At 32.1% G+C, this 15,774-nt stretch overlaps 2 protein-coding genes across 3 annotated transcripts in view; one reads left to right on the forward strand and one right to left on the reverse strand.

Moving 5' to 3' along the window:
• LOC119681324 overlaps positions 1 to 15,774 on the reverse strand; it is a 36,243-nt gene that overhangs the window by 10,290 nt on the left and 10,179 nt on the right. The gene's annotated exons all lie outside the window — the stretch shown is intronic.
• Positions 3,607 to 6,301, forward strand: LOC119678287. The gene is made up of 4 exons (XM_038090044.1): positions 3,607 to 4,383; positions 4,436 to 4,994; positions 5,057 to 5,431; positions 5,493 to 6,301. The coding sequence occupies exons 1-4, from the start codon at positions 3,607 to 3,609 to the stop codon at positions 6,299 to 6,301; spliced, it is 2,520 nt and encodes an 839-aa protein (XP_037945972.1).

The raw sequence follows: 15,774 nt of genomic DNA on the forward strand, positions 1-15,774 counted from the left end.
TTAACTAAGTTAAAACAATCGAAAGCTCTTTGTACGGTTAATTAAATGAGCGGTTTAAATCAAATAAACTACTTGAACTAAGGCAATGGGAACATACAACTAGTTTTGAAGTCCGCTGTTTATATTCAGAAATAAATAATATAAATAATAGAATGACTAGTAGAAGATATTTAATGAAAAACAACTGTTACATAGAGATGCATCTTTCGACTCCTTTTCCTTGAGGCATATTTTTCAAAAAAAATATTTAGAAAATTATCTAGAACTCACCTTTAGGCACATAATATGCTTTGTGCTATTCAAACTTAAAATTTCTCATGGTAAGAGCCTAAAGTGTGAAAGGTATTATTTCATTTCGGAAATTAAAGAACGTATCAAATTAACTTAATTCTTACGTTTTCCATAATTCGTAAATCAGCACGAAAAAAGAATACATTGCTTTTTATAAGGTTGAATGAGTCAGCTGATTCCTAACGGTGCAACCAACTCTAAATCCGTCCCGTTCCATCTTATGGAGAACATGCATTTGCTTATTCATGTCGAAATAAATGAGAATGTAGGCGAAATTTTATATCAACTTATGCAAAAATTGAGCAATTTCTTTGGGTGTTAACTATTTGGAATCGGATTGAACTTTTTGTGCTTTTACAATTTGTTTTACGATGTGTGTACTCTGTCATTGCTAAACACTATATTCTTCCTTTTAGCATATTGCCATTTTAAGTTTCTACGTTCGCTACATCTGTCAACTAGTCTAGGCTTTAACTGGCGCCTACACTACACCTGGCGCGATTTTATATTCGAAAATAATACCAACTCGCATTCGAACATAAAAATCTGGGCAAAATCTAGCTAGTATAGATGCGTTTATATTGCATATTTCCTCTTAGAACAGCTATAGTAACAATTTCTGTGACAATGCGAGACTGATTTTGTTCTGGCAATAATTCTGCTCACATATGTTAAGGGAGAGTTGAGCACAAAGAGGAAAAGCTATAATTTTTTAGTAAAAACGCAAGAGTATTTTATCAAGAACACTAAATATGGCATTTAGTGTTCTTGCTTTTATGGTTTACTGCCGCGAGAAGGCTGTAAGAGAGCTTGAAAATAACGCACACATGCACAAAAACCACGACTTCAGAGGGTTGTGGAGTTAATGAACAATAATGAGCGTAGTGTAAAGTGTATATAGGATATGATCATTGATAATATTGATCTTATTTTTATTAAATCATTTGATTATTTTTAGAATGATTAGCAAATTATCTGAAGCAATCAGAACATTTCATTATTTTAAAGCTCAACATATACTCTTAGTAAGTTTTAATAGAAGAAATTTAACATAACAGAGATCATGTCATTGGACTGCAAACACCAGTGAAAACAACAAATCACCATAATTCAAAAAATCTTTAATAAAAACTCAAATTAAATCTAGCGACATCCATTTTCTGGGTTTTGGAAGTTTTAATGGTATCTTGACTTCTGCAAGGAAATTAAGAAGATGTAATCCCAACGCCAAAAAAAGGGGAGCAATAGTGGAATTTGCGTGGAAACAGGAAGTTGAGAGCAATAAAAATTATTTAAAAGATGCTGGCGACACTTGAAGTAGCAATATTAAAAATTGCAGTTTGAAATCTTCAAAGACGAAAGGATAAATTAATGTATGGGACGAGTCTCACTTGGCGAAGTTAAGTTTATTAAACCAAAGGAAAGAGGGAGTTAAGCCAGCGATATTCTATCAAATATTCTTTTGAATTATTCTTCAAGGAACCCACTGTGAACCATACGAAAGTATGTTTGTTTTGTAGAAGCACAAAATGGCGTATAAAAATTCACTTCCGCTGCTGCGTTGTAGTTGACATTTTTTATATTGTTTTTCCTAAGATTTTAATGGCTTCTGTTGTGTTTGTGCTTCTGTTTTCCGTTAGGCACTAAAACAATATTTAAAGATGTTTTTGTAGTTTGCTTATTTGATTTATGTTTCCATACGTCCTCCGAACTTGCTTCCTCTTATTGTGTCTTAGGAGGCTTACCTCCTTTGTCTCCGTTTGTGTAGGTTGGGTGTCATTACGAATTGCGCTCGTAAATTCCACTTTAATTGCATACAAAGTTGCCATTTGTTTAACGATTTCCGTTTAAAGCGCATAAATTTAAAATTTAAACGATAAGAACTTGTCACGAAATAAAGGTTTCTTTCATTACTCTTAAAAGCCATTTCAGTACTGTACCATCGCCGAGCTTATTTCAGTAATTTCTGTAACTTGTAAATTTTTGCTGATATTTTATGTTAATATTAAGATACCGAATATCAAAATTATATCATTGATCTTTTTTTTATTTCGTCAAGTAGAAAAGTACGTGCGACTGAAACATCACATCCACAGCGTAGTATAGAGCCAAAGTCTATTCAGCGTTACCTACTGAGTCCATACCAAAAGAGACTATATTGATTATTATCAGAAATTTACTTTGGGGTCTTTTGGATAGATTCAATAATTTAAAAATAAATCCATTAATAGTGTATATAATTATGTATAAATTTCGTTTTAAATTCATATCGGTAGAAGCTTCAGCCCCTCCAGACAGAATAGATACGTGAGTGGTCAAACAAATATCCATCAGCACTGCATACTAACACGGCTGTTGCTGATTAAAGTGATATTAAAATATATAAATGTATTGATCAGTTTAAATATATAATCGCCAGGAACTAGCTATTTATGCGATTAAACCATATTCGTATATATAACGAATATACATAGTGCTCTGAATCTAATTTAGACCGACTCGGCAGACGCAACAGTTAGACTAAGTTAGGTTAGATAAATGTAGCCTTCGATATAGTTGAACAACTTACTGAGACCCTATGGGTTTATTGTGATACCACCGCTATGGACAAGAAAAGCAACAGTTAAGTTCATAACACTTTTACGATGAAATTGAAGCCCTTATAGGACAAGGAATCATTCTTTTTCAATAGATGCATTATTCAACTGAAATTGCAATTCAAATAAATAAACCTCAACAAAAAATATGATCCATTGGTATCACGCACAGCTTACTTCAAAATATTGCTATTCGTGTGCCATAATTTGAGCATTTTTAACAATATTTATATAAAATAGGAAACAGACTTTATTTAATAATTAAAATATTATTTTCATGTTGTCATTTTTTAATTAAAATACAAACAAATTTTTTTTGTTGTTGCAACTGTAGGTAAGACCACAATCGACGCCGGCAGTATTTGGCGTGTATCAATGCATCAACTAATCACAAAAGCAAACTGCTGGTTTCTGACCAGGTCAAATGCGGTGTTAACTGGTCTAAAATATAAACAAACTTACATGCAAATCTGGAAATGCCTGCGCTATATTTTCTACTGTGCAATGGTATAAATGCCAGAAACTGCAGCACGTTTCAGCAGTCAACTTTAAATACTAATATAACACATTTCGTTTGGAACAGGAGAATAGTTGGAAGTGCCCAATGCGTTTCATACTATTCGCATTTATAACATTATTTGGTTTCGACTTAACTACCTGTATTATCAATCCAGATCAACAGACATCGAACGGAGTCCTATTTCTCCAAGAACCTAATATGAAAGGTCCTTCGAGTTGGTCTATTGGCATGGAGTGTTTGGATGTGTTTGCTAGCATTTACTTCAATGAAAGGGAGCGTTTAACTCGAGCTTATAATGTAGTGATAACTAGTATCTTTAACATGAGCACACCTGCTGCGAATATACAGAACGGATACCTGAAATTTATTAACGAAATTATAAGCCAGCGTACTAAACACGAAGTTTACCAACTGCGCATAATGTCCGATTCACAACCCTATCATAAAGGCCACATGGGTAACCGAGCGTTACTATTGGCTGATTTTTACATATTAGTTACAGATAACTTTGATACATTAAAAAACCTAATGAAGAACTATATCACACAAGCGAGTTCTTGGAATCCTAGTGCTCGCTTTCTGCTACTCTATAATAATCCTATAGATTATGACTCATATTTAAATATTACAGAGAAGCTCTTTCGGTTTATGTTGTATGAATGCAACGCATACCGGGTAGCTATGCTTTTTGCCACGGGACCTACCAAATACACCTTTAGCGTATTGGATTACTATAATAAAATTAAATGTCAATCAATGCAAATACGTCACATTGGATATTGTCAAAATGGGAAGGCTCATCCGAGTTTTAATATAGTTTCCACAGTCTTTAATGTGTTTCTCAATGGCATTTCATTGAAAAATTGTACTTTTCGCATGTGTGCCTCAATATCTGCACCATTTGTGGAAGCCGATTGTATAACAGGAATCGAGCTCCGATTGGTAGCTTTTATTAAGAATCGTTTGAATTTTGAGGTAAGTGAAAATAATATTTTTAATTTATTAAAATTTTTTTAACCACTTACAGATTGTACAAACTTGTGAGGAAGTAGCACGCGGTGAAAATAAGAATGGAACTTGGACGGGGCTACTCTCAAAACTCACTGCACGGAAGTGTGACTTTATACTTGGTGGTTTCTACCCCGATAATGATGTTTCCGAAAGTTTTTGGTTTACTGACACCTATTTGGCAGACAGTCATACTTGGTTCGTGAAACTTTCTGAGGTGCGCCCACCTTGGAAAGCACTTTATAAAATATTCAACAAATACACCTGGGTATGCTTCGGTTTAGTCCTTCTTATAATTTGGTGTTTCTGGTATATTTTTGTAAATATGATGCCAGAACCAAAAGCACATAAAGAACTGTCACTGGCAGGCTTAAACTCAATGGCGGTATCGATATGTGCGGCTGTGAACGAGCGCCCGCTGTGCAACACGCCACGCATATTTTTCTTTACTGTTGCACTGTACGGGCTAAATGTGTGTGCTATATACACCTCGTTACTGGTATCTGTACTCACGGACCCTGGCTACTTACATCAAATTGATGAACTCAATGAAGTGGTGGAACATGGCATACCATTTGGCAAGTTTTATTTTTTTTGTTAAACCAAAGTTAAAAACCAAAGTAATTAAATATGCTTTTAGGGGGAATAGAAGAAAACAGTGACTGGTTTGAGAATGAAGATGATATGTGGATACATGATCAATTTAATAGTTCGGAATTATTTCTACCAACATCAGAAAATCTTAAAGCCGTTCAACGTGGCGAACGCGTCATATTAAGCAGTCGCATGTTTATTATGCAGAATAAAATCGCCGATGAAATTTATGCCTTTCCTCAAAACGTTTTCAACAGTCCCTTGCAGATGATCGTCATGCCAGGTTTTCCTTTGCTTAGCCATTTCAACTACATGATACGTGCCATGAGTGACAATGGAATATTTTCGAAAATAGACATGGATTTTCGCTACAATAACTCATATTTAAATCGCATTGCCAAGATGAGACCAAAATTCAAAGGTACTTTTACTTCGATGTGCTCGTATTTATAATATTAAAAATAATAATGCTGAATTTGTAGAATCTACAATTGTTTTAACTACCGCCCATGTACAAGGACCTTTCGGAATATTAATTATTGGCCTATCTTGCAGCTCTTTATTATTTATTGGTGAAAATTTTTTATACTACACATTGGGACCGTATTTGAGAAAACACTATGACTGGAATATTGGAAAAAAAGCAACCAAAATAAATACAAAGAAAGAGAAAATGAATAACGGTTTAAAAAGAATAGTAACAATGAAACCACAAAGATATGATAAAGTTAATAAAAAAGAAAAATCACAATTGGAAAACAATATAAAAACAATCAAACGAAGTGGACCAATAAAGTCAATTGAATTCATAGTACCTCATCAATGGTTGGAGGGGACCAATAAATCCAAAAAAGTGAAACCAATTAAAAAACAACAATTTGTTAAGAACATTTATAATAACAATCCTACCATACCCGTACCTTTACGTACTCCGAATATCATAACATTTTCCATACCGTCGGACCCAATTAAGCCAAAACAGCAAGTGCAGTTTATCGGTTTGATAAAGAATTTGAAAGCGGCGGAACGATACGACTCGCCATCAACATTCAAGCGATCAAAACGACAAATTAAACCACGATCAGCAAATCTAGTGTACCACGCAAAACCAGTGAAGATAAATAGGTCTCATCCCAAACTACATTTAAGCACGAATTTACTAAAACTTTTTTCTTATCATCTAAAATCCAGTCAAATAAATAATATTAAAGAATTCAAAATTGCCTCCCTGCGAAATATGCGAAATCTGCAACTCACACCTATTTTTTACAAGAAAAATGTTTTTAAGTAATTTATACATTTTAATTATTAAATTTGATATGACGGTAGTGTCTTTTTTACTTAATAGCACTAATTTTATTTAATAGAGAATTAAAAATAAAATAAACAAAAAAATATATAATTAATTAATCCATATATTCTACAACTGGTTCATGATTTCGTTCTAATATAGCACAACAAGTGAATTTGTTAACGAACTTTCACAGCAAATTAATCCGAATATACCGGCTTTGGTTCGGTTGCCTAATGAGCACTGACTGTGAGCTTCAACTTTGGTAGGGCACGAGTTTAACCCTTGGTACTTGCAGTCCCAAAAAATTATTTACGAATAATTAAGTATAAGAAATAATTCCAAGACCACTGATGATGGGTATTTGGCAATACTCGAAACAGCTGTATGGTCACTATTTTTGCTGTTCTACTTCACTACTTTTCGAAACCTCTGTTTTTTAATTATGTATAAAAAAGTTTTAGATTGCAATAAGAGTTTAATTAAATGTATCTTAAGATAAAATTATTGTCAATTAATTTGAAACATTTTCATCAAATGGTATACTTCTGAAAAACTTATCAATCCATCTGAATCCTTTTCCATATCAGCTAAAATCGTTTAAGCTACGAAATAAATTGAAGATTTTACGATTGAATTTATGTACTTTTGTAGAGAAAATAACTTTTTCATCATATCTAGTTTAAAAATATCAAAAGTTATTTGCAATGAAGCTATCGTAAAATTTAACTGCATTTTTATAGCCAATTCCGAATCATTTTGCATTCACAGCATTTACAGCGATTTCCCGTATTTTTCGTATTTCTTCCTCAATTCTTATGTTAGTTCCATCGGATTGAAGTTTTTCTTGGATTTCGATTTTTATTTCAATTTCAAAAAATAGGATTCTATGCCAAAAAGGCTAACAAGTTTTAGATATTTATCTCGCCAGCAGAATTCACTGCACTTTTATCAAATTTCAAAGGTTAAAGAAACCGGAGTTGCCAAAATGCTCAATGCCAAAATTGACATATTGGCTGATATAAAATCAGTTGACGAATAACCAATAACAATGGAGCCCAGTCAAGATAATCAATCCTTAATCCATCCTTTAAAGTAAATTTGAATTTGAATTTTAATTTTAATTTAATTTTCTTTTACAATAAAATAATAATTATTAAAATTATATGAATGTTGAACCAGCTTATGAGGATGACTTTAATGCTGGTCTCATTTTTGAAAAAATAAAAATTAAAAATAGTTATTTTCTACAACAACTGAACTACATTTTATTATGTAGTTCAATTATTATTCAATTATTATTTTAATTGAATTTAATTTGAATTTTTGGCTGACCATACAGTTATTTTGAGTGGTCTTGGAAATAATTCTTGTATTTAATTATTCGTAAATAATTTTTATTTTCCTGCAAGTACCAGGTATCGAGCTCGTGCCCCGCCAAATTTGAAGCTCAGAGCCAGCGCTCCTTAGCCAACTGACCCAAAGCCATACTTGACTTTTATGTTCGCACATTGCTTTATGTTCGCAGTTTTGTTAATTTGCTGTGAATTTGTTATTTTTTAAAAAAATCTGTGTGTTAAAAACAAAATATTAACAAATTGTTTTTTCTTTTAGTATTTTACTTAACAATAAGACCAGTAGATCGAAAGATACAAAATAATAAGTCGAAAGATGTTTCGAAATGTAAGCCTGTGTACTCAGACTCTTATTTATAATGATTAGTTAGTTATTAGTTTATTTTTTCCACTCTGTGTGTGTCCCATTGCACTAGGATATTAAACAAAATTCATTAAGATTCCGCTTGTATCTTCGGCATGAGGCAAAGCACTTTAAACTTTTATATTCACCAATTCTGATTACATTAAACGATTTTCTTATTATTTGTTATTGTCTGTCACTTATTATAAAAATAAATTAGAATTTTATTATCTAGTGTATTAATTTCCGCCGTCTTTCCGATATTATACTGCACTTGGTGTAATTCGCTTAACCGTTCGTTGATTTGAAAGAACATTTGAAACCCTTTCCTTTTAACAAATTTATTTTTGTTATTCTTATTACAACGTCTTGTTATTTAAGCCAAAAATAAAATATCTCTTCAGCAACTTCAGTTTGAGTCAGCACAGCAAAAACAAGTCACAAACATAGAAAGAATCCAACTTGCCATCAAAATTACTTTGCATAAAAGAAACAAACAGAAACAAACAGATTTGTTTGCCAATGCAAATTAACTTGAGATAAAAATTTGTGTTGAGTAATATATTGACTTTTGGTTCCATGCTAAATAGTCCTTGACTCTTAGAGCAGTAATAAGATGGAGTCGAGCACAACTTGAAAGTAACCAGCAAAATATATTTTTCAGTCGCCTCGTTCTTACTCTTCATCAATTCTCCGAAAGTTCTTCTGAAAGTTATTTTTTCGTATCCTGTAATATCCCATTTGATTCAGTTCGATGTACACTATAATATATTCAAACGTGTAGCATGCTCCATTAAGTCCACATCGCCAAGTCAAAATGAAAGCAAGTGCAAGTAGCTTTTGCATTATTTTAAAATGTGAAATGCAAACTTATTTTTGTCACAATAAGATACGCAAAATGTATCTGTGACACTTATGCGGTGATGAACGCGCATAAACAAATGCGTAAGAAATTACAATAAAATAAATAATATATGTAAATACATATATTTACATGTAAGTACATTTAAAATCAACGCGGTATGTAATTGCACAGCTGCAAAGCTATGCACATGAAACCCGAAAAATACCGAAAAATCAGATATTGCAAATGAAATGGTACAGAAAAGACTGTTTTTTGGGAAAATACAAAATCAACTGTGAAGATGTTTCAATCTGAATGGATTCAAATTTTGTGCAAGCGAATGCAAGTTAAATGAGCGCATTTGACAAAGTATCTGAAAATGGCACTGAAGTAATAAGAACGATTCGCGCAAATGGACGCCTTCTTGTCTGTGTAACACAAATCGTATAGAAAGATATATTTAACCAAATAATTATTTACAATAAACAAAATACTAAGGAGCTAAAAACAACATTTAATATAATTGCCCAGTTAATATCTATAAAGTTTTTAGAAACGCCCGGTAAGTAGCAAGTATAATGTATAGTTGGTTTACATACATATATTTGAAGTTAGATACACACATGTATAAAATAATGAAAATGAAAAAAAAATATATAAAAAAATATAAATGTATATAAAAATATAAATCGAGAATCACATTTTCACTAGGTTGAACTGATTACCATTGAGTTATTACTCGTATGATTATACTTTCTGGCATGTACACAGGGCTATGACGAAGTGTTGATAAAGAATATACTTGCAGTATAAAATGAATATTTTTCAAAAAAGGTAGATTTAAAGACCTTACCAGATCTATGTGAGTCCCAAAAGTTTAAATGTGTGGTAATAATGAAATATATTCTATAATAATAAAAATATAGTTCATAACCTAACCATAGTTTATCTCTCTCTGAAGCATTTACGTAATGCCATGTATTGCATCGTATGAGTTCTATTATTATTCAGTTATTTTGTCGTAATTACACAGTATCGATTATTGATTGCACTTAAGACTCTGTTTATCATTGCATTATTATATCTTGTACTATATATAGTCACTTAAGGGTATCTTGCATTTCAATTTTATTTTGTTCCAGATCTCATATGTATCAGATAATGTATAAGAGCAGGGCGTTATCCAAATATAAGAAATGATGTTTCTGTGAATTCTACGCACAGTTTCCACTTGTTAGTTTTTAATAATCTTAACTGCACTTTATTTCAAAGGCAGTTATCACTTGAATCATTGTTCTCTAATCCAATCTGTCTAGTTTTATTAGATATTTGTTCTTCTTTGTAGAGCAATTCAGAAAGAATAGGTTGATACAGCAAGATCGTCACTGGTTCAACCACTTTTGGATAGCTTTGCTGGAGACGTTCGATTTTGCTATGCTTTTGAAGTTATTTTTGCTGTTCCTGGAATTGGCTTCGTCCATATTTTTGCTTCTTTAGTTATCATAAGACTACTTAATACCCAACAGCTAGATTTTGTAAGTCATTGACTGTATGCTAAACCAGTAGAGAACTTGTCGAGCTCAAGCCTAAGGATTTAAAGGCTACCAGACAAGAGACTTTCGGGTTTATTAAGTTTTCTGATATTAAATGTCCACCACCGACATATATATATATATACCGATTTAATATATATGTCGATTTAAAATACTGAAGTGAGAAAAGGTAGAGTTAGAAGAATTTCAAAAAGTTTCACGTAACTAGAGAAACAAAAGCATAAAGACCTTTCCAAACGACACTACTGGAGTTGTAAATATAGTTCGCATTTTGAGAAATTCAATCAATTCTGTGTATAATGTAGCTAAGCATTAGGGACATAGACAGAGGCGTAGCTCGAGCAGCTAAGTATTAAATTTGAACCAAAAGTAAGAATTTGAATATAAAGAAAATTGTCCTATATTCAAAGAAAGAAGAGAAGTAAAATTAATGCCAAAATTATAAACTTGAGACAATTACTGATACATTTGTTACGATAAGAAAATGTATATCAATTCCTAGTACTCACAATACATTTACAAATATATCTTTCAGTGGGTAGGAAAGGGGATATGGTCTCTAGTAGTAAAGTAATTTGCCGGCGTACATAAACTGCTATTAATGCGTCGATAATCACTTCACCTTGGTTTCTACGCATTTTTATTATATTTTTATTAATATCTGGGAATAACATAAATGCTGCAATAAATAAATACTATTTAATACGTTTATAATTTAATGGTTTTAATGCATTAATGGATGAAATGAAATAATTTTAATATTTTTGTTCTAATTTCTATATTCGTCTAATTAGCTTAGAGAGGGTAAAACAAGTGGTTTTAGAAACGCAAAAAGCGATCTGAATCTATTTCTATTAGTATTTAAATTAATTTTATTGTCTTGATTTGTGGAGCCAGATTTCCAGAAGCCTTTAATGCAGGAGGGAAACAAATCAGGCACGTTTTGTAGACGATGACAGCATTACGTGGCATTAAAAATAGAAAAGCTATCAATTTTCAAAAAAACTTAAGTGATTGTAAACGAAGTAAGGAAATGAAGCGACCCAAAATGATTCAATATACGTTATATACGTATATCGTATATGTCGTATATGTTTTCAATTAAAATATAGAGTACAAAATCATTTTGTAAAATAAAACGTCCAAAAAAGTTTTTACAGAATTGAAGTACTTGCGACAGACGTCTCAGATGACAGCAACGTGCATGCTTTCCAACTTCTTGTTCACTTGGCATATGAGTGTACATTAACACAGATTTTCACATGGCAGCATAAGACATTCATACGATCCGTACCGATTCAATCCGATCCGTTCAAGATCATTGAACAGCTTCCCGCGCAAAATGACACGAACTTTTGCCATTAAAATTAAGTTCGTACGTTCTCAAGTTAAAAATAATGCTGCCAACTTATATTTATATTTGTTTTTATGCTTCTATTCCTATTTGGTTTATTTATAATTGTTCTCTTTACAAAACATTTAAGTGTTTTCAATTCGAAGACAGCAAATGTGGCCACCGTCTGACTAACAGACCAACTACGCGGCTGTGACCAGCAACGCGCTTGACAATTGTCTACAAATTCAATTTTAAGAGAATTAAATCAATGGGTCGGTAGCTTGAACAGCAGAACACACTACACTCCACTTCATCATTATTGCATTTTGATAAGCAATTAAATGAATATATAATTTCATATACGATTGCAATACTTTTTGAATTCGGGATATTATGGTTTTATTACGACATTTGATTACCACACACTCAAGGCCCAGATTTAAGCAAACCTAAGCAATTAATTTATGTATTGTATTCCTTATTCTCCGCCGAAAAAGAAAATTAGAAGAATCCTCTCCTATATTTTTCATTATCTATTTAAAATGAAAGCATAATTTTGTACTTTATATATTTACATATTATTAAGTGACAACTGACGGCACTGAGATATTGAATCTGGACTATTAGGGATATCACAAAGATTCACTAGCCTTTCTGATCTAACACTATACAGAATTTTTGGACGAAACTCGGTAAACTGTTTAACTATGTTAATTTAGAAAACAATAATTTTATTTTCTGCAAAACATTCACAACTTACCATAGATTTAATGCAAATAAAGAATAGACATAGAAAATATTTGAGATTTGAAATCTTAGATGACCGTCTCCTTAAAAGTATTTTCTGAATATTTTTCGAATTTTATATCATTCAATTCCGTTAGCTTCTCGTTAAGCTTTAGAATATTTTCTCAACGAACTCAACGAACTTAAATACAGCAATCAACTGGTTGCAGAAGATGTATATTATTTTAACTTCATAAAGATTAATTGGTGTATAGATTTGGAGAATGGTCTCATAACATAACTCAAGACAACTCGCACGTTAATAGGTTATTATTATATTAGTAATCTATTAGTTATTACTACTTAGTGGTGACATTCTCTTAGTATATCATTTTCATTTTTGCTATGAAATAAAAACTTTCTACAACACAGAGTGTAATTTCTTCTGTGCCCTTCTTTCTCTACTCAATCTTATCAAGTCTACTTATGAGTTGACGTCTTTCCTCACTTATTGCTGAATAAGCTATAGCTATTTCATATTTCATGTTATATTCGAAAATTTTGTTGTCAAGTTGCAAATTGATTTTGATTTTAACCACATTTCAGTAATACTTCTGTAAAACATGAATCTGTCACCCCAAAATTCGATATTGCCGCCACAGGAGCGTTTGTGTTTTCAAGGACACATTAATTACTTAAAGACTTGTCTGTCAATGTTTTTGAATTCAGGTTAAGACAAAACCATGCCACTCACTCAGTTGGCCATTGTGCCGACCTGAACGAACGAAAGAGTTCCAAAAAAAAGGCTACTCTATATCGAATTTCTTAAGTTTCTTAATGCATTTATAAAAATCAGATAAACATAAAGTAAGAACGTCATTCATTCTCAAGACAGCATAAGCTTACAAGCTGAAATCTCAGTGAAGTTCTTTAAAATGCTGGGTTAACAGACGAAGTTCTTTGTGTTATTCACATTCTTGAGATATGTTTAATGTGTTGGATCCGTGATGAGCCCATAGTAGCCATGGGCTGGCTACCCATCAGTGTTGCACTCTGTGACAACTCCGATCAATACTCTGAGGTTCGTTCTCTTTAATTGCATGATCAGTTTGACTAGATTATAGTAATGTTCTGCAGGTTTTTGTCTAGGACTTAGAGATCTGTCATGGTTTTAAACGTAAAATAAATATTTGTGTATGTGTGAGAATAATTGCACATAAAATTATTTTCATTCATTTTAATTAATTTTTTCAAATCAGTGCTAAATTCCAAGCATTTATTATATAATTACCTTTATCTTCAGATATTACATATCATAAGATATAGAACGTTATGTTCTATATACTATGTATATACTATATATATTATATAGTATATACTGTATACATTAAGACCGAAAAGTTTTCGGAAATTCTCATTTAAAATTCGCGCGCTGTATATTTTTCGATATTTTAAGTTTATGTAGTTTGGCAGCAATTAGGGACAATTACTATGCCAAAAATGAGCGCGATCTGTCAGACAGTTCGTTTACGGCAGCTGTTGAAACCAGTTCACCTCAGTAGTGCGTTGCGAAAAAACAATGGAAAAAAATATTGAACAAAGAGTTTGCATCAAATTTTGTGTTTCGAACGAAATTTCGTGTGCAGAATCGTTGCGAATGCTACAAAAGGCTTATGGGGAATCAGTTTTATCGAAAACTCAAGTTTATGAGTGGTACAAAGCCTTTCAGGACGGTCGTACGACCGTCGAAGACATTTCGCAACGCACTACTGAGGTGAACTGGTTTCAACAGCTGCCGTAAACGAACTGTCTGACAGATCGCGCTCATTTTTGGCATAGTAATTAAGGACAGTGCTGCCAAACTACATAAACTTAAAATATCGAAAAATATACAGCGCGCGAATTTTAAATGAGAATTTCCGAAAACTTTTCAGTCTTAATGTACATGTACATAGTATATAGAAAGTACATAGTACATACGAGTAATGTATAGCATTTATTACGTGATTACTTATATCTTCAGATATTATGTATTATAAGATATAGAACGTTATGTTCAATATACTATATATATACTATATATACTATAAATTATATAGTATATACTATATTGTATATACTATATACATGTACATAGTATATAGATAGTGATTAATTGTTGTCGGAATACATATCATAAGATATGTATCTCATGGTTTTATAAGATACATAGATCTCAATGACAAAGTCTCGTGCTTAGACAATTAAAGCACTAAGTAATTCATATGCTGATTTTTTTTTGCGTAGTGCACCGAAGGAAAAACTATGAATCAGAAACTCTGCTGCACTTTGGCAGATTTTACGATTCGCAATGCTTGATCGTTCAAGTTGTTTTACGTTCCTTAATTATTGTTGTTGCTATTGTTCATCAGTGGTTCTTCTTCTTATTAATACTGTTTCTACATTGGTTACTGCTTGTTGTTGTTGTTTTGTTGTTGTTATTTTGTTGTTGTTTTGTTGTTATTTTAAATGTTCTGCCTTAAAACAACAACAACAACAACAACGTAATGAGAGTATTCAAATGTTGTTGTTGTTGTTGTTTTTATTGTATTTGTTGTCGTAGTTGTTGTTTTTCTCCTTTCTATTATTGCTTTTGTTGTTTTTGTTGTGTTTGTTGTATTGTTGTATTGGATGCCAAATTGAGTCATAAAATTAAATTTTATGATTTGTTTACTAAAATCTTTAATGTTTTAGGCGGTAAATTATTTGTAAGATTTTTTAATGTGCATTGCCTGGGTGTATGCGTTTTAATAGGAACGCGCAGGTTCGTATGCAAGTGCGCTGTGTGCAGTCATGTGAAAAAGTGTAAAATATGTTGCGAAGTAGTTCCCCCGTTTTAATGCGTTCTGCACTTATAATTCCCTGGAAATATCGGCATATATGTGCAACATAGTGAAAAATAAGATAATCGAATCAAAACACAGCACAAGTGGAGGACATCATTCACAAAATAATTGTAATTTTTTTTCTAATTGGCACAACTTATTTGGGTCACTTGCGTAGTCAAAGATGAATTACTTTATTGATTGTGATAAGACAACAGATTATTAGTTTACTGTTAAGTGTCAGAAGAATGAACGAGGTAAGTGTCTCCAAATCATTGCCTGTTATCAGTTCTAATCCGTCATTTCTACTATGAGTCTCAATTCTCAAACTTTTTATTCCTTACTTAATTGCATCGTAGACAATGCCTTCCATCCACCGTAGTTTTGCGTCATACTTTGTATTTGGTAGGTTATAACCGTTAGTGGTGGTGGTTGTCAATGTTCTAATTTGA

This window comes from Teleopsis dalmanni, chromosome 2 (genome assembly GCF_002237135.1).
Source record: "Teleopsis dalmanni isolate 2A chromosome 2, ASM223713v2, whole genome shotgun sequence".
Lineage (NCBI taxonomy): Eukaryota > Metazoa > Arthropoda > Insecta > Diptera > Diopsidae > Teleopsis > Teleopsis dalmanni.

Excerpts from the sequence above, each read along its gene's own strand:
- LOC119678287 (XM_038090044.1), top strand. The coding sequence starts at position 3,607 with ATGAAAGGTCCTTCGAGTTGGTCTATTGGCATGGAGTGTTTGGATGTG. Across the intron at positions 4,384-4,435 it reads AGAATCGTTTGAATTTTGAG|ATTGTACAAACTTGTGAGGA; the intron begins GTAAGTGAAAAT and ends AACCACTTACAG. Across the intron at positions 5,432-5,492 it reads GATGAGACCAAAATTCAAAG|AATCTACAATTGTTTTAACT; the intron begins GTACTTTTACTT and ends CTGAATTTGTAG.